Source organism: Hippocampus bargibanti, linkage group LG16, assembly GCF_051943395.1.
Source record: "Hippocampus bargibanti isolate YZ-2025 linkage group LG16, ASM5194339v1, whole genome shotgun sequence".
NCBI lineage: Eukaryota > Metazoa > Chordata > Actinopteri > Syngnathiformes > Syngnathidae > Hippocampus > Hippocampus bargibanti.
Window position 1 is genome coordinate 11,454,614 of NC_142749.1, and position 20,358 is coordinate 11,474,971.

The 20,358-nt window shown below is 39.3% G+C and overlaps 2 protein-coding genes across 4 annotated transcripts in view; both read left to right on the forward strand.

Annotated features, from left to right (window-relative positions):
• The window catches only part of aff4 (ALF transcription elongation factor 4), a 35,419-nt gene extending 29,282 nt beyond the window's left edge, over window positions 1-6,137 (forward strand). For both annotated transcript variants that reach the window (XM_089016828.1, XM_089016827.1), the window contains exon 21: window positions 1,823-6,137. In XM_089016828.1, the coding sequence (XP_088872954.1) occupies window positions 1,823-1,950 (128 nt within the window). In that variant the 3' untranslated portion in view covers window positions 1,951-6,137. The remainder of the gene's footprint in view (window positions 1-1,822) is intronic.
• Window positions 6,138-7,201: 1,064 nt separating this feature from the next.
• shroom1 (shroom family member 1) overlaps window positions 7,202-20,358 on the forward strand; it is a 29,915-nt gene continuing 16,758 nt past the window's right edge. The window contains exons 1-2 of one of the 2 annotated variants that reach the window (XM_089017768.1): window positions 7,202-7,384; window positions 18,950-19,221. The gene's annotated coding sequence lies outside the window, so the exon portion shown is untranslated. The remainder of the gene's footprint in view (window positions 7,385-18,949; window positions 19,222-20,358) is intronic. The other variant, XM_089017766.1, reaches the window with a different exon arrangement.

Here is a 20,358-nt window from a genome sequence, read left to right on the forward strand (position 1 = left end):
CCTTTATTAGTCTTACAGTGGAGAAATTTACATTTCACAGTAGCAAAGTTATGAAAGGACTGAAAGAAGTAGAAAAACAAAATACATGAGCTGCTGGAAAGGCAGCCATTCTCGCGGCTTTCGTTATATGTATCCATTTATTTTTGAATGAGGGCTGAATAATGAGTCAGTGTGGTGCCACGGTACATCCTGACTGCTATAAAATATATATGAGGAAAGAGCAGTATTTTAAGAAATAAAAGCAGCTAGGCTAACTATCATCTGGTAGCTACACAGTGTTTCTAAACTTGTTTTAAGATTATAGGCCCCGCTTTATAATCTGCTTCACTCGATTGAACATCATTCACTTTTTTTTTTAAAGTTTTTCCTTTTTTTTCGACTCAGCATGATTCCGATTTGATCTTGGTTTTACTCTCTTGTGCTTTCAACAATCTTTGTGGCTGCTTTATTTTCCTGTATATGATTGCTGTCCATGTTGTGCGCTTTGTTACAGCTTTAGATGTTGTTAAAGGACAACCGACGTCAGTTTTTTGTTTCCTAACTGACATCAGAAAAATGTTTTATAGCATCTAAAATACCAAAAACACACAGTATGATATTTTTATTCAAATGCAAAACACCAATAAAAATGACTTAAAGGACAATCAACGTCACTTTTTTGTTTCCTAACTGAAATCAGGAAAACGTTTTATAACATCTAAAATACCCAAAACACGCAGTATTATATTTGTATTCAAATGCAAAACACCAATAAAAATGACTTAAAGTGTCCAAAATCTGCAAAAAAATTGAGCTGGGAATTGGGCATTTTCAGAAAGTCCCGCCCCCAGTTCGTGACGTCACGCCAAGACGTCTTGCATTGCTGGAGAATCAAAAAAATGTATTCAGATTCAGAGAATATGCTTTCTTGTTACACATCCAGTTACAAATATGATTCAAATAGTTCTGAAGAGGAAAGCATACATGTTTGCAATCGATTAAATAATTTATTCCGTGCCATTTTGAGGCAACGTTGTGGGGAAATGTATCACCCAAAAAGAGACCGAAAATGGCGTCCAAGCTCCTGTGAGGAATTAATCAGCCCGTTTCCACAGGCTGATAAATTCCTTCCATGGAGCCTGGTCGCCCTCTTCTGGCGGCTTGCAACACGAGGTTTTCAGACCAAACAAGTACAGCAAAATACTTTGCCGTGATGGAAGGACTGCTACAATGTGTCTTTTTTTCGGTCAGTGACGTTCCTTTAGTGACGTCACGTATGGACCTGTCACCAACTCAAAAACAAGACTTCCTGAATATTCAGCGCAAGTCTTAAAACGTAAAATATAGCTATATGCGGTGGAATCTTTGTAAAATAGGCTCAGCAGAAGTCATTTGAAGCCATTTTACAAATTATGGACACAATTTGTTCGGAGACGTCGGTTTTCCTTTAAAGTTCTATATAAATCAATATGTATTGCATTGTATTCAATTATTTTTGAATGAGGGCTGAATAATGAGTCAGCGTGGCGCCAGCGGACATCCTGACTGCTGTAAAATAAAAAATAAGAGGAAACAGCAGGATCTTAAGAAGTAAAAAAAGCTAGGTTAATTTTTATATGGTAGCTACACAGTGTTTATAAAGTTTTTTTTGAGATTATAGGCCCCGCCCAGTCTATAATCTGCATCCCTCAATTGAATAAAGCTTTGGCAATAAGATACCACAAGAGGGCGCAAGAGCCTCACTTTTATATTATACCAAGAAAAGTGACTTTTTCAGCAATATTATTTTGCTTTTGGCTTTTCCCTGACATGTACTCATTCATCTCTTCTCGTTCTTCCTTAGACTTTTTCCAGGAGTTGGACAAAGTAATGAGTCCGCTCATTTTCAACACCAGCAGCATGACTGATCTGGTGCGTTACACCAGGCAAGGCCTGCATTGGCTGCGACTGGACGCCAAACTGGTTCCCTAGCGAGGACTCTGGGTTTTTAACCCCTCCGCCCCCCACCCTGACCCTGCATGCTGCTCTTCCACCCTCAAACAGCCACACCTCAGCGAAACGTACACAGTCCACCTCTGAACACACTCACGCACACACACACACACACACACATGTGACGATAAACTTGTCAAAAATATCTACTTGTGTATGTGTGTGTGCATGCATTTTTTTTAGTGGTATATGTGTGTTTGTGCGTATGTTTAAATCTGCACCAGCTTGTCCAAAAACTGAGCTAATTAGATCCATCCTGTAGAGAAGCAACACATATCATAGCATAACAGATGAAACATGTTTTATATTATTATTATTTTTTAGCTATTTGGCCCTGAAGCACTGTGATTTATTTATTATTTATTCCCTGAGCTTCAGTCGATAAGGCTATGTGTACTTTTTTAGCCCCCCCACCACCGTACCCGCCCACCACAACTACCACCAAAGTACCTCACATGAAACACCAAAGGTGCTTTAAATATGTCAAATTAAGTTTTCTCTTGATTGTTTTTTGTGCCTTCGGTGTCGGCTACAGGAAAACAAGCAGTCCCCTTCTCTCCATATGTATTTTTTCTCTTCCTCATTTTAACAATTTTTTTTGTTATGTCTTTCCTTCAAACGAAGCTTCCCTGCATCTGCTTCATTTCATATGTTGGGCGGCACACCTTTTAGAGCATAAGGCAAAGGGCTACTGTACGCCTACGTAAATAATCTTAGCATGACAATATTTTCTTTTTAAGGACAACCGACGTCTCCTGACAAGTTGTGTCCATAATTTGTAAAATGGCTTCAAATGACTTCTACTGAATGTATTTTAATAAGATTCCACCGCATATAGCTATATTTTACGTTTTAAGACCCGCGCTGAATATTCAGGAAGTCTTGTTTTTGAGTTGGTGACGAGTCCGTACGTGACGTCACTAAAGGAACGCCCCTGACCGAAAAAAAGACACATTGTAGCAGTCCTTCCATCACGTCAATGTATTTTGCTGTACTTGCTTAGTCTGAAAACCTCATGTTGCACCCAAAAGCCGCCAGAAGAGGGCGTCTAAGCTCCATGGAAGGAATTTATCAGCCTGTGGAAACGGGCTGATTAATTCCTCACAGGAGATTGGACGCCATTTTCTGCCTGTTTTTGGGTGATAAATTACCCCCCAATGTTGCCTCAAAATGGCACGGAATAAATTGTTTCATCGATTGCAAACATGTATGCTTTCCTCTTCAGAACCATTTGAATCATATTCATAACTGGATGTGAAACAAGAAAGCATATTCTCCGAATCTGAATCCACAGTTTTGATTCTCCAGCAAAGCAAGACGTCTTGGCGTGACGTCACAAACTGGGGACGGGACTTTCTGAAAATGCTCAATTTTTTGCAGATTTTGGACACTATAAGTCATTTTTATTGGTGTTTTGCATTTGACAAAACATATCATGCTTGGTCTGAAAACCTCGTGTTGCACCCAAAAGCCGCCAGAAGAGGGCGTCCAAGTTTAGATGCTATAAAACGTTTTTCTGATGTCAGTTAAGAAACAAACTAGTGACGCCGGTTGTCCTTTAAATCTCAATTTCCTGATTCAAGCTTGCCACATGAGATACATGATTTGCCGTATTTATCCAGTTGCACAGACGTCAACTGGTTCCATGGTTCCATGGTCATTATAATCTCCCAAATTTTCTCATAAGGATCCCAGTAGCTATTTTTTTTAGACTAACGAAGTCGGTGGTACTTTCCATTGCTTTGCTTTTCCTCCGTAGCCATTGAGAAATATCCTCGAGGAAAGTCACTTCCATACAGTGTTGTTTGCCCAGAGTATATTTGTATGAGTCACAGCAGGGAGTGTTTGAAGTGGTGTCCTCCAATACAATGCAGTTATTTTCATTAACGTTTATCGAAGGCGCGATCGGACATCTGGCAAGCAGAAGCGGATTGGCAGTGTTTGTTGCATTTTTAACAAATTGCATGTACTATATCTCAAATAAATAGTTTATTTATGTACATAGATGAAATACTACATTCTAATACATGGATTTTATAACTATTTGACTTTTCTTTTAACAATATAATGCAAAACGTGGACATTGTTTAAATTAAAGTCAGTTTAACTAGGCTTAAATTAGGACAAATGTAGAAATGAATGCCTTCCCTCTAATTGATTCCATGCAAGTGAAGGCCTATTTGTTGGCCAATTAGAAAATTTGCAACAAAAATATCCAAAAGTAGTGAAGTAATGATAACTTGTGGTAATTTTTGGAATGTAATTATTATGACAGTCAATGTACGCCACTGGAAAAAAATAGCTATACTCCAGTAAATGACTAATATTCGGACCAATGAAGTAAATTCTGAACTTTTTAAATTAAACATCAGTGTGAAACTTTTGAATAGAGTATTACAAATCATATGAATCATAATACTAAGACGGTAAAGGACAAATAAGTGCAGCATTTAGTCACCGGAAAGTTGGATGCTGTTCGTTCTGGCATGTGGTGTGACAATTAGCGTCATCCTGAGCTCCGGTGCTACTTCAGAAAAGACAGAATATTTTGATTTTCCATCCCATGTTGGACACCTGGATCGTTTATGTAGCATAGCTGCATGGAAATGGGCAGTGTGAAATGAACAATGTTCAAAAAAAGTCTATGCCAATGGTAATGAATATATCTTCCAGATAGTTGTGCTTTCAAGCTCATTTTTCAGCTTCACAGTACCACCCCTCCCCCCTTTCATCGTCCTCCACCGTTTCCTGACTTTATGGGTAGACTGTTTAATTTCCCGCTTAACACTTCAAAAAGAAAACAGTTATTTTTAATCTATGCAGATTTCTCTTTTTAACGGAAGGAGTAGGATGTGCAGAGACTTTTTAGAAAATAATTCATAGGCTTATTTTTTTTCTACTTTGAAATGAATTCAAATGTCCAATGCCTTTTTTGCAATGTGTTTTTTTTTTTCATACGTTCGTGTGTATTTTGTAACAAAACAAAACAAAAAAAAAAACAGATGGTTTGTGCCATGCTGTACCGAAAGCTGGAGGCCACTTTTTCTCAAAGGAAAATTCTGTTTTTTTTTTCTCACAAATATTCAGGCCAGCCTATGTGTTCATACACTGGTACACTTTGTAAGTACAAATGTATACATCTGAGCGTCGTCCATCACCTTTTTTAATTTATTTTTCTGACTCCCCAACTTCCCTTTTTTAATAACAACTGACGCAACAGGAATATGTAAATCCATCTAAGTGTGTGTGATTGTTTATGTTAAAATTTCATTGTAAGTAGTAATTAAAATGAATCCAGGGTATGCTTTTTTCCAAATAGGAAGATGTTAACATTTGCATGTTTCTATTTAAATGTATAAAGTGTACATACAATTTTTCTCTAAAGGTGAATTTTTACCAGAGGAGAACATTTTTATTGACATTCAATCTCATTGTAAATATATTTGTAAGTATAGTTTTATGCATCCCCCCCTTTTCTCTTTCACTTGACGTTTTGTTTTTGAAACTGTACAGATAACACCCAAATCTCAACGCGCTCCAGGGTAGAGGGGACTTTTTCTATCAGTCTCATTTGACAACATTTTGGGAGAACAAACGAAAACTGACACTAATGTTTATTATTGTACATTGAGAGCATTTTTTGAAATGGCGTAGCGGCCCGGGAAAACTGACAGTTTCCACAATTCTCATCTTTGATGTGCTTGTGTCTTCAGTGCCGTGTCATCATTTTGTCCTCTCTGTATTTTGTCCTTGTCATTGTCCATCCTACAAGGCATCAGATGTACAGTCTTCCGTCAGCCTGAGAGTATTTCCTACCCTTTTTATGAACAATTGGTCACGTGAGTCTTTTAAGAAAAAAAAGGTTTCTCAAAAGCTGTAGCAATTTATATACATTCTCTTGTATACTTTTAAAAGCCTCAATGAGCAGCCTACGCTATGTACTATAGTCCAAATTGGCTTAGTTTTTAAGATGAAATAGATGCTTATTATACGATGGATGCAATACGATTTAAAGGTACTCGTGGAGTTTAAGCTTCAAACCTTCGGTCATGTAATTTAAAGAGCATTCTTGTGAAGTGAGTATTAATTGTGTGACTAATGCGTCTGTCCTGAATATTCTTTGTATTTTTGTCGTATTGGGAATAAAATATATATGAATATGTCTATGACTGGTGTACTGCTTGAAAAAAAAACATTTAAAACATTCATTCGTTCATTTAAGTGCAAATCATTCCATAATTTAAAACACGGGTTTTGTGGCTCTTAAAAATACAATTGCAAAGTTAATTTTCTCAGATTATATTTTCATTTTCTTCAATGTATTGTTGATCTCTGATTTAACGTGATACGAGAACTAATCGCGTGGATCTGCCGCCCTCTAGTGGTATCTCCCAAAAATACCACTAAATGAAATACAGTACAGTATAACATTTGCCTTTAAAATTCAATACAGTACAGTTTCATGTAATCTCAAATACATTTATAATTATCTACTGAGGTACAATATTTAACTAAAAAAAAAATACATTTTAATTTAGTACCCCCTTTCATTTTCTGAGTTGTTCTACGTGGAAAAGTACATATTTCGAATTCATGCAAATACTATTATTGCGCTTATTTGCGCAGAATGGAGAATGTCATTTGCAGCCCTATGTAATGATTTTGCAGTTACAACTGTAATAGTCCAAACAATTGCATGCGAAGTCAAGTTCTTTACTTAGCTTCGCACTGTACAGAGCCTCTTAGGAATGATTAGCTGGCGCTTTTTAATCCACATTGCACTACCCTGATAGAATTAACTCATTAGCAGACGACGTAATGTATGGTATAAAATCATATACTGTATTGTGAATTTGAACATAATTATCTTCGTCATATTATATCAACGTTTATTCTTCGTTGAGGGGGAAGTATATATACATTTATATATTTTTTTTTGGTTAAAATGAAAAGCATGCTGTTTTTTGGGGAGAATGGACACGTCTAATGTGTTATGCCACCAGTGCGTGTAAAACTTGTTTGTTGTGGGTTTTTCTCAAGGGTCAACATGTCGGCGTCATTAACTTGTGTTCCAAAACTCGCTAACAGAGAGGAGAAAGTCCTCGTATGTCGGTACGGTCCACATTGACAAATAGGAGCAGGCCCTCTTGCCTAAAACCTGCCTCTTGTTAACTCAGATTGGCCAGCGCCGTGATCCATTACTCTTCATCCGTTTGCAGCCCTCCTCCAGGGAGTAAGGTGACTCGACAGGGAAAAGAGAAAGCTTATTACAACCTACTCGTTGACAGAGACACGCGTTATTTGTATTAAAACAAGATTTTTGTTTGTTTTCTTGCTTATTCCCCCGTACCACCTAAGAAACAGAGTCGAAAATACGAGGGGAAGACGGCGGAAACCAAACGAGGAGCAGCAGGTACGTGAAGTGGGTGCAGGTGCGTTTGCCGTGCTCAGTTTCGGTTCTCAAACTGTCAACCAGTTGCCCTTATCCTGCCTTGCCGGGGCTGACGTGAAAAATGAGCATTCTCACCGAACACAAGAGTTTTGGTTTCTTCGTTGCTTTATGGTTTTATCATTTACTGAATAATCGTTATGGCGTTTAGATAACGAAACGAAATGTGCTGAATAGTCCCTGAACGCAACACTTTAACTTTAATAGCACGGTATAACCCAAATGTCAAATGTACGATTGTAGAGCTGACATTTGGGTTTGAATGGCTTTCTAGAACGCCGTAACTCAAGTTATTGTTGGTTATCAATGCCGAAAAACATAAAATCATTTAAATCTCATTTTTTGTCCAAGGTTTTTCATGGACGTGGCTCATTGAATTTGTTATTTACGTCACGTGTAGTTCAGTAAGAAACTGACTCTTGACTGTTGCTTCACTGGTCATTGTTTTGTACATTTGCTCCAAGACAGTTAAATCTTAACTGACTATGAAAAGAAGACACAATCAACATCTTGAATAGATTTTTGTTTTACAGAACAGGCCATTTAAAATGGCATCCAAAACAGCCCCCATAAAAAGTGAGACAAAGATTCTGCTCATATTTTCTGTTTCATAAAATGAATTATAGTGGCTGTAGGTGGCTGTTTGGAAAGTAAAAGTTACCAAATAATTTGGCAAACCTGACAATGCTTTTGTAAACCTGATCCTCTGTTTTCAGACGTGTTGTTGTGTAACACACCGGTAATGGGTTATTTATTTGTGAAGAAAGGCAATTCGGAAAAAGTTACAGTCCAGAGCCGAACTGCATTCCGCCATGGAATTAGACAGAAAGTTAAGAACCACTGACATAAACAAATGCAGTGCAGCTCAGCTTCTGGCTTAGAGGACCTGAAATGGCCACCTTGATGAAAATGGATCGCCATTCCTGGATAATTAGTCCTTTGTTTTCCATAGGTGTTTATAATTGGACCTTTAGACATAATTACCTCGCTATTTCTGAAGTGAATAATCGACCTTGTTCATTGCCAGTATTGTGTCGTTCCTTATACTCATCTACCTGTTTCAAATGGATCAGTGGGCCTGAATTATGCACTGGGGAGCCTTTTCAACATAATGACGGTCGACTATGTTTTATTAAAAAACTGGAACAAAAGACACAACGGGCCATGAATGCTTCAGGAAAGCCGACACTGGTGTTTTGTCCTGAGCTTGAAACGTAAGCGCTCATGCGGCGTCCGTAATGATCGGAGTGGGGACAAACACACTGGGCCTCACTGTTCAGCCATCGCTGTGGGGTTCTAACTCGCAGCGCTAACCTGACCTAAGCTGACCTGAGCTGTGCATCGTTCTCCTCAGGTGTTTAGAAACTGGTATTTCCATAAATTGGTTTTATGGCCAATTTTTGGGGGGGACAAAATTCTGTAATAATCTTGATTTCCAATTCATCACTGCCAACTGTTATTGTATGTAGTTACTCACTGTGATTAAAAAAACTGTTAGTGCATTGTGTAGCAAACTCCAGGTTAGCCAGCTAATTTTATATTGCTATCACTGAAACGCAAGAAGAAGAAAAAAATGCATTTGAGCAAACTGCAACAAAATAAACATTTAATCAGCCCAACTGACGCCCAGACACTTAGTTTGCAGACTGGCTTATCTGAGCACACCTCCCAACTTTTAAAGACGCTAACAGTTGTCAATATATAAACTCATTCACTGCCAGACATGTGCAAAACTGTGTCCACTCCAGTGCCAGGGTTTTTGTCATTGTCACTCGAATTCCAAGACCCACAAAATATTGCGTACATAAAAATTCTATGCAGTGTAAGAAACCTTACACTCTTTTCTTTCATCCGAAAAAAAAGAGTTAATTCCTAAATTATATTGGTCTGGAGTTATATGAGCTTGAAATGAGGACGGCTGTCCAAAATACAATGCAATACATACATATTGGTTTACATAGCGCTTGAACATCCGCTGAAGCTGGAAAAAAAGGAAACGCTGCCCCTTGTGGAAGGGAAAAAACATAGCCAGTGTTCTGGCCACCACTTTATCAGCACCCCAGCAAGTAAATAAATTTGTGAATGGCAGCGAATGAGTTACCCAATTCTAAAAAAATGTGTATAATGCCACCCCAATACTTAACAACTAGAGAATACATTCAAATATATTGAATTCCTGTATTTTGAGTAATTTTCCCCAAATGAGCTCCCCCTCAGGCAAATAAACAAATGCCATTTACCTTCACGATACGTTGATGGGGTGACATGTGTGTCTATGTGAGTGTGTTTGAGCGTGTGTTTAGAGGCAGAAATATGAAGAAAGGAAGGTGGAAACAATAAGATGGCGTCGCAAATAGCAGGGCGGTGACGACAAGACACAAAAGCGATCAGTCATTTACTTAAATTTGCCTTGGGCGTTTGACATACGAGCTGTGTCTCTTTCTTTTTGTCATTCTCGAAGGAAGGGAAAAAAAAAGTGAACACATGCTGTTATTGATAATCTGTCACAAACTGGGGAGGAAGAAGAGGCTAATGGGATGGTACTGTTTGATTTCTAGAGAGCAGTAATGGAACCCCTCTAAAAATAAGCAAAATGGTTCATGCCCTTCATCTCAACTCTTGTAGCCTGCTTGTTTTGACTCTTTGTGTTTACATTCTTATTCCGACCTTTTAACACGCAGCTTCCACGTGAAGAGGAACAAACTGCTTTTGGCTCCAAGGGTTACTTTTAAGTTCAAGCCGGTGCGAATCCTAATTTATTGTCGTCATGATAAAAAAAAAAAAAATCCAGATAAATGTCTAGTGATAAGTGATAATGCACGGTGCTTTTTGTATGTCGACTCTAGGTCATTAAGTTATCAGTCACCATGATGTCACTCTTAAACGTCAGTGAAGGTGTAACTTAGAGATAAAGCCGCCGTCACCTTTTTAAATCGGCAGCTTGTCTGTTTCGTGAAAAAAAAAAAAAAAAAAAAAAACTGTGTCACTCTGGTAAATAAAACCTCAAGGGACTACTGCATAGGGGGGGATGACTCAATGGCCGGTTAATATTCACATTATTTACGTGTTTTCCTTCTAATTTCGCCATCAACACGAAGTTTTCAGACCAAACAAAGTATTGAGGCGATGCAAGGTATGTCCTTCCTCGCTGCGGGGCGTTCCTTCTGTGACGTCACGTACGGACTCGTCACCAACTCGTCACCAACTCTTTTCTGCGGGTGAGAAGCGACAACCGACACCATATTTTTGTTTCCTAACTGACATCAGCAAAACGTTTTATAGCATCTAAAATACCCAAAACACGCAGGCTGATATTTTTAGTCAAATGCAAAACACCAATAAAAATGACTTAGTGTCCCAAAATCGCCACAAAATGAGCTTCGAACTGGGCAGATTCAGAAAGTCCCGCCCTCTTGTTCGTGACGTCACTATTTGTCACACACTGCCTTGCTCCATAATCAAAACAATAACTTCAGAAAGTTCAGATTCTGAGAAGAGGATTTCTTTTTACTCATCCAGTTATGAATATGATTCAAATAGTTCTGAAGAGGAAAGCATAAATGTTTGCAATCGATCGAAAGAACTCCTTCCGTATCAATTTGAGCCGTCTCGACTCCAATGTAGTGCCCAGAAAATGCACACGATGGCGCACAAGCTCTGTTGGAAATGGGCTGATTTGTCTGCTGGGAATTTGTGTAAACTTACACATTCTTTATGCGTGTTAACGCAATTGGCTGCGACACACAACGATTAACCATCACGTTATTTATGTAGTTTTCCCTTCTAATTTTGCCATCAACACGATGTTTTCAGACCAAACAAAGTACCCAATATGCACTGTGTGTCGCTTTCTCGGTCTCGGGCATTCCCTCCGTGACGTCACGTAGGGGATCGTCATCAACTCGAAAAGAAGACTTCCTGAATATTCAGCGCTAAGCGTGAGTCTTAAAACTTATAATACAGCTATATGCTGTGGAATCATTGTAAAATGCGCTCAGTAGAAGTCATTGAAATGATTTTACAAATTGTGGACATAACTTGTCCATAGGTGTCGGTTGTCCTTTAAGAGAGGAAAATGTTGTCCTGTTTGTTGTAGGAGGAAATGAAGTCTTGCAACACTACAAAGGCTTGTATACCTTTTGGCTGACAATTTGATAGACGGCAAGAACCGAGTCCTTCCATGACTAGCAGAATTGTATTTCTTCATTTCAATTAAAGCAATCCGTAATACATTTCAGCACAACCACAGTGAGATTAAGGTAACAGCGACAACTCATAAGGCGTAACGATACGGCGGTATTGCCAGGCCTCGGGGAAAAAAGGCAGTAAAATAATAATTATAATACATTTCATTTATAAGCGCCTTTCAAAACTCTCAAGGTCACTTGGCAGTCACAGGATACGTTTTTCTGCGGGTGAGAAGCGGCAGCCACATGGGCCAGCGTTCACTCAAGCCGGAAGTAACTCAAATAGATAGAAAGCTAGCTAGCTAATAGATAGCTAATAGCTAGATAGCAAGCCAGCCAGCTGGATAGCCATATAGCTAATAGCTAGCGAGCTAGATAGCCGGCCAGGGAGCTAGATAGCAAATAGATAGCAAATGTGTTCAGGTAACATATTTTCTGGTGTGTAAGGCGCACCAAAGTATAAGGCGCACCCCCAAGGAATGGTGTATTTTCAAACATTTCCTATATATAAGGGGCACCGAAATATAAGGCACACCTTCAATGAATGGAAAATGTTTTCCAAATATATAATATAGATATATAAAAGTTATCCAAATATAAGGTACAGCACATTATAAGGCACTACAGTAAAGGCTGGGGTTATGCACATAGAAGGCGCACCCACATATAAGGCACAGGGTCATCTTTTTTAGAAAATGAAGGATTTTGAGTGTGCCTTATATACCAAAAAATACGGTACACTTGTGGGTGATATTGTTGTAGGTAGTTTCCCGTCAGGATATGAAGTTGTGTAACCATGATTGACTATCAGGAAGTGTGCACAAGTTCAAAGAACAAGAAGCTAGTAAACAATTTTTCTTCAAGGATTAATAAGTGATAGGTAACAGTGTGAGGAGACGGATTCACTCTGTAGTCAAAATCTTCATGATCCAAAATCTCTGTTTTGCTCATTCCAAACTGGTTTCTTTTGAGTCCCGTTTTTCAGGAATTACAGTTCATTATCTGCTGTGGTAAATCCTGCTTAATTCTCAAGAGAATAGGCTCTGCCCTTACGTTGAAATAAGATTTAAAATGCTGCGTCATTATGGTTTGCTAATTAGTCTTGCTTTAATGTCTGTTGGCCGCTGTATATTTCATCAAATTTAATTAGGTGGAAAATATATTTAGCCACCTGACATAACACCATGAAAACTACCTCTTGTGTATTTTGATGTACTCAAAAAAAATACAGAACTATTGAATACCTTTAGCGCACACTGTTCAGTCGACATATGTATTTGCGTAAAATGTCTGACAGTGACAAGCACACATCAAGAAATGACACTCAGCTTTTGCCATAATTGATATATCCTAATGCTACATGTACTTGAAATGCAAATACCATTTTGATTTTACATATCATCAAAGCCAGGGTGTGGTTTTGTACTCTTCCTGCTGGGTCAAGTGACTCCGGCAGACTTAGTCTCGTCTGTCCGGATCGCATGAGACGGCATTGTTATTGCGTGAGTGCATCTTTGGCTGCGGGGTAAAATGTACACTTTTACTGCCGACGATGCATGTCTCGTGTGTTTTTACGGTCACCAATATAAAATGTCACATTTGCCTTGAATCTCTGTAAAAAAATACATAAAATAAATGGATATTTTTACGCTTGAAAAATACGAACACATGATGACACTAAGTGTGAGCATCAACTGCTATTTAAAAAAAGGAAAATGGAGTGGTTGTCTCTGTGCTCGAATTGCATGCCTCAATAGCATTTCAACAGCGCCAATGTGTCATGGCCACGTAGGCTCGTTTTCATCATCCCTGTCACTCACGTGCCTTAGCGTGTCATTCTTTGGTCTCTCTTGGCCTCCTGCCGTTGCAGATGTCACGAAATGGCGCAGCCATAGCTTACCGTTTAACAATCCAACCTCCCTAACACCCCAATCCTCAAGTGTGTGCACGTGCACCTGATGCGGTTGTCTGACAGCACCACACCTACACTTTTGCGCCAAGCTGTAGGACTGTCATTGTGATGCGTCGGTGTCATATGTTACGGATGCAGTGTGTGTTTACCTTTCCAGTTTTGCATTTCAAAAGTTGATCAAAGGTTTTCCAGTTTTCCCATTGAAATTAATACTAAGTGAATATATTTAATCACTTAGCATGAATGCTAAGTGAATATATTAGTCACTTAGCATTTGTTATATTTTTGGTTACCTTTGAAGATTTTTGGCTGTCATATGATTGTCCAAGTATGTTTATCGCTGTACTAAAAAAAAAATCAAACATTGATTTTGCAGGATGACTCCATGTCGTGCAGTCTTCAGCTGCCACAATAAAGACGCGCCTTTTACATCCATTTTAATTTTTGCAAGGTTATTCTTACAACTTTCTACTTTGCAACATCACCAGAACACACTATTAGTCGGACACGATTAGTTGCTCAAAGCTCACATTTTGATTTACAGGATCACCTTTTTGTTATCAAACAGCATCAAAAAGCTTTTTAAAACATATAGAATACATCCAGTCCACCGATTGATGTTCCGGGGTCTTTTATTGTCGCTGTTTCACTCGAGATCAGACGGCATAGCCCCTCTTCAGCCTTTGTGCGCTCGTATGAGAGATAATGAGAGAAAGGCAATTGTGTGTTTGTGCATGCACCAGGTGTGCCCGAGAGCCTCTCGGGTTGCATGGGGAAGATGAAAAAGAATGTGGAGGTGATGGATGGATTTGGTTATATTATGTGACTAATAAAAGAGCTTGGTAAATGTCACGCTGGTGGAACAACCACATAGTGGACGTTATGAAGTAAAATGTCAAACGGCCTTCCCGTCCTCTGTTTCTTTGCCGTCGCAACTGGGGCCAAAGTCCACAGCGCGTTGCACATTTTTTCCTGCTAACGTTTAATCTGCATCATTTGTTTTCAATGATTGAAATCAGGCCTGCCTCCTCACACAATCTACAACGGCCGACATTAAAAAGTAGTGTATATATCTATCAAGCTATCGAGCTATCGAGCTAGCTATCCAGCTAATAACATGCTTACTTGCTAATGAAGCGAAAGTGTGTCAGTAGGCTTGATACTTCAACAGTACCAAATACATATTGTCCTTGCGGCTATTTAACATCACATATTAAAAAGTAGGCCAAACCGAGCACATAAGTCAGTCACGTCAGTTACTTTACAACGCCAAATCATACATATCCCTCTCTTGAACTTCACCGCTTAAAAAGTAGGCCAGATTAAAGATCCAACATGGATGCCAAACCACACAAAAACGTGACATGCAGTAGCTCTCAGGCTACATCTGTTGACTTGAGCGGTGGCCATGTTGGATCAGACGCACTCTTCATTTGCAAATCAAATACAGTACACACAAACCGGAGCTGAGTTTTTAAAACCCAGACTATGTTGGCCTATTCCCCCAGGGCAGTTTCAGGTGTATCTACTTTGCCCTTTTATGTCTCTGAAAACTTCCAAAAGAGGATTCTCTAAGGCACGTCTGTATTTCAGTCGAGTTATCTTGACACGAGAATGACCGACATCGTTCCATGTTAATATTTTTCTTTGATCATCCCAAATCGGACAACTCAAAGTCGTGGGTTTTCTTTCTCGTGATGAACTACAAATAATCATGTGTTTATTCTGCACCATTAGGAGGTCATGTTTGCTGAAATCAAAAGCGATCAGAATCAAACACATCTCTCAGTTGGTCAAGTTAGATTATTCAACACATCATTCTTGCATCCGCCGGTATAATAGATCAACAGAATTGTGAAGCTGTGATGAAATGAGTGGAAATTGTGTTGAAATGTTACTTGACCAAGTCAGATTTTTTAAAATAAATCAGTCAACATGACCTCCGAAACCTGTATTTCAAAAAATGAAATACAGATAACATCCAATTTACGACCGGTGCAAGTTACGACCACCCATACTTACAACCACGACCGGCAGACTTTTTAAAAACTTTTTAAAAAAATTAGCATTGTCTGGCTTCCACCGCTACGGTGACCTCTTCTGGCTTCTCCGTTAGCAGGGAAAGCGATTTTTCAACAGCACCTGTGCGTGGGAAGCCGTGTGTATTTGGGTATGCAAACGACAAAGTAATAAAAATCGATAATACGAAAAATGATAAAAATGACACTAAAAGTTATCAGATTTATAATTTAACTGTAAGCACTTTGGTATATAATACTATTCAATAGAAAATGCTCTTTAAAAACAACAGTTTGACATCGTATACTATGCTGTCGTTTAAACCACGCGTCGGCCATTTTGAATGCATCTCGGCACCCGTTCGTAAGTCGGATGTTACCTGTACATCTCTATGGGTGATACTGTGACCATGTCCAGATCATATCTCGCCTCTGGCTCACTGGGCTCGCCGTGCGTAACTCGATTAAGTCTCAAGAAAAGGGTCTGTCAGTGATGTTCGTTCGGACACTGTGAACAAAGGCTCGAACACAGGAAGATTGTCTTTTACTGCTGGCAGGAGACGAAGCCATTTATGATCGACGCCCAACCTCTGCAGCCCTCTGCCAAGCTATTTATTGAGAGTATATGCACATTTAAGTGATACATTCGTAAAACATAGTCTTCTTGATGTGAATACCACGCTACTGGACACCCGAAGCACCAACAACTATGAAACAACAGAACATAGACATTTTAATGAACTGATAGATTTGTAACCTGGCTAAGACCTGTTCCTGTGAAGGAGTTTACCAAATCTTAAATCAGTCCAAAGCCAAATCTCCTACATGAAGATGACAGTTTACCAGGCCGTATCTGTTCACCTCAGATTGACCCCAGATTTTCTCAGCTTCCATTGTGGGCCTGTGTTTGGCGGCATGAAACTTTTAAATATGATAACTTATTTTCTGTCTATTCTCTATCATTATCTGATTGAACCTCCTCACACATGTTCTCGTGCTCGTGTCTCCAAAGGGAAGTGAGTCACCATCTTCTAATCATGCTGCTCGCACGGAGTAATTGTGATATTACATAATTCGCATTTGCATGCACTCGGTCTTCGTTTTTCTCTTTTATTGTCCTTTCAGTTAGTAATAATGATGCTCCTGTGCAGTCAGTGTCTTAGATAATCAAGCGCTCCTGAACACGTTGGACTGCCCTCAATTGTGGTTTATTTTATGCAAACGAGGAGCAGCAACGCCTCAAGGACTTGCTGGTCAGTTGTGGAATATGCACGAGTCAGTTGAGTGGCTCATGAACTTTGAATTTTGAACTTTGAACATGAACTTTGAAAATTGTGCATATCCAGTACTAATATTTTGACATTTTTATGTTTTTAACTAATTCACTGCCAGACATATGCAAAAAAATGTCCACTCCTGTGCAAGGGTTTTTGTCACAAAATATTGAGTTTTAGGACTACATAAATATTAAATTCAGCGTACGAAACCGTGGACTCTCTTCTTTCATCAGAACAAAAGAGTTAATTCCCAAGTTATATGGGTCTGGAGTTATCTGACTTTGGAATAGGGGTGGCTGTACAAAAGGCAAACATTGCCTTCTTGTGGAAGGAAAAAAAAAACATTGCCAGAGGTCTGACCAGCGCTTTATCAGCACCCCCTGCAAGGAAAAAAAAACACAAAAAAAATTCGGGAATGGCACGCCATGCCATATTTTCAATTCTCAAATAAATAAATAAATAAAATAAAGTAAATAAATGAAAAATAAATTTAAAAATTGGTTGCACTGGTCCAGTTATGCAGTACTTATTGTATGCAGTGGTATTAAGTAGATACTTGCGTATTGATGTCTGGTCCAGTTATATAGTAGTATTTGTTGTATGCAATGGTATTAAATCGATAGTTGCATATTGATGTATAGTCCATGTATTTTTCGGCGTATGAGGTGTACCGAAAAGCATTAATTATCTTCAAAAGATGCCCCTGCGCCTTCTACGCAGGTGCCCCTTATATATGAAGTAATGTTGTGCCAAACCAAGTCTCGCAACAAAAGCCACCAACTCCATTTCCCACCATAGAAGAAGTAGTGCATAACCCCAGCCTCTACTGTGGTGCCATATAAAGTGGTGTGCTTTATATTTGAAAAATGTTTATCTACTTATGTATTACATTTGGGAAACTTTTTTTCATTCATTAAAAGTGCACCTTATAGTCCGGTGCGCCTTATGTATAGAAAAAGTTTGGGGGTGCACCTTATACACCGGAAAATATGGTATTTATTATATGTAATGGTATTCAATAGATACTTTCATATTGATGTATGGGCACAAATCTCATTGTTCTGTTTGCACTATCTAAAGTTCAATGCCATCATTGATGTCACTGAGCTACATGCTCCAACCGTTCCTATTACATTGCAATTCACATACAGAGGACAGAATAGGAACAACCCGTGTACTGTGCTGGCCGCATCTCGATGGCGAAGTCACACATTGTGAAGACTGTCAAAGCAGCAACTTGGGTGCTGGGGGGTGTCATCTACCACATTATTATGTCTGCCGTCAGCTGTTTGTGACGTAATTCATTCTGTAAAAAGGCCAGGGATGGTCTGTATGACTTTGTGTGAGGTGGTTAATAAAATCTATATAAATATAGATTAACGTTTATTTTCTCCATGATGTATATTTTTTTTACATAAAATGCAAGCACGAAATTTATAGACAATACTGTATGGATTGCACTGTACATATGTGACTTTAAGAGGCGGTCTCGATATGATAGCATATCAGAATCAGAATCATCTTTATTGGCCCAGTATGTAGAACACACAAAGAATTTGTCTCCAGCAGAACACGCTGCACTAGTATCATAATAAAAAAGACGTGACAAATAAATATGGATTACACCAATAAAATCTAATCTAATCTAATCTTGGTTACTGTTTCGAGAGGTAATGGCTAAGTAGAATAAACTGTTTAAATATCTGCTGGATTTGGTGCGTATGGATCAGTAGCGCATGCCTGAGGGGAGTATCTGGAAAAGGTGGTGGGCAGGGTGCGGAGGGTCCAATAGGATATATAATATCAATAACTGTGTGGGTGTTTGGGTGTGAGCTGTGGCCCAAAGCAGCTCCTGCGTGAGTTGCGTTGGTCTTTTTTTACTGTTCTCCCGGTCTTCTGTACCAGGCTGAAAAGTGCTAGGAAGATTTTGACTCTCCTTGAGTATATGCAAGGACATTAAAGAAAAGTTGCGCTGTAAAGAAATAATAAGAGAGTTTAAAAAAAGAGGATATAGCAGCGGTGCAAACAGTCAACCGCGAAGCGTGAGGCTGCTGACAGTTTGTCCTCTGGGATTGGGACAGAGTGAGACGTTGGGGAATTCACGAACAATAGTGTTTGTTTTCTTCCTTTCACAGGTCCATTTTTCTGTCATGATGGAACCTTGGCGACTTTTCCCACCTTTGAGTAGGAAATGGATCACTCGCTGTTGTTTTCATCGTCGTGCAGCCTCCCCCTGGGTCATCTGGTCGTCTTTTTTTGGACTGTTGGACTGTTGTTTTAACCTCTCAGTCTCTCGCACTTTTCCTGGCTTTTTTATACTCGGGCAGACCTTGTTTGTTTGTCTTGTGCATGATTTTGTTCCAAACCATTTCTTGTGCAATTGTCCTATTTTAACCACGTCAAACAGGTAAGTCTTGACGTTGGGTGTGTCCTCAGTCACTTTGCATCACATCAAATGTCAGTGGCATTTGCCAGGTGAATGGGTGATGGGAGGACGGCAGACTTTCCAAGTCGATGCCAATCCGTCGGTTGCTTGAAATTATGCTGGTTTGGGAAACACAAGGGCAAATTCCTCAGCAATAGCACACCAACATGCCCGGTTTTGTCCAAATGAAGACTTTTTAATAAAGCAAGGTTGCATTGCCTGCAGCAGTCTTCTATCTGGACTTCTTTCTCACGTAGAGGGATGCCGACTGTATCCAGCTAAATTCAGCACGACATGATCATATTGAAGAAAAAAAAGGCCAGTGGGGTTCGTAATGCAAAAATAATTGCTCTGAAGTCAATTCAAGTTTATCATGTGCACAGGGTCAGCGTTGTGGCAAATACTTGCAGGCGTCATGTAGACGTTGGTTAATCGTTAACCTGACAGGCATACAGAACGTGTACCGTATTTTACGGTGTGTAAGATGCACCCAAAAGCCTTCATTTTTTTCAAAATATATATTTTTTCATTCATTGAAGGTGCGTCTTATAGTCCGGTGCACCTTATACTCAGGTGTGCCTTATACACCAGAAACTACGGTAATATCTAAAGTCTCACAAATACCATGCAATCACTTTAACATTTTCTCAGATTTCAGGACACAACCTCCACTCATGCAATATACTCACAATCCGAACCTCGCGGAGAAATTGTGTTCCTCTCGACCCATTCCCTGATTGTGCGGGATTTTTTGCGGAGCACGTGTACTTGATGCATTCTTGCGCTGCTTAAGCCTAATTAATACCTCTCCCTCTTGCATGATGTTAATTTGCCGGGCAGGCACAACACGACCATGAGGTTGGTTAATGTTCGGTGTTGATCCAGAGTCGTAGATCACATGTGGGGAACTGTCAAAGTCGGGCCTTGTTTTTCGTGAAGGCTTCACTCATGGGACAATGGCTTTGTAAAAAGTTGGCATCGGGTTTCCCCCGCAGAGAAAATCACGTAATGTTGTGTTTTTGTTGTTATTATTTATTGCTGTATTTGAAATGTATTTACTTTGGAGTCGGACAATCCTCCATGAAGCATCTTCAGCTAGTCCAGAATGCTGCTGCTCGC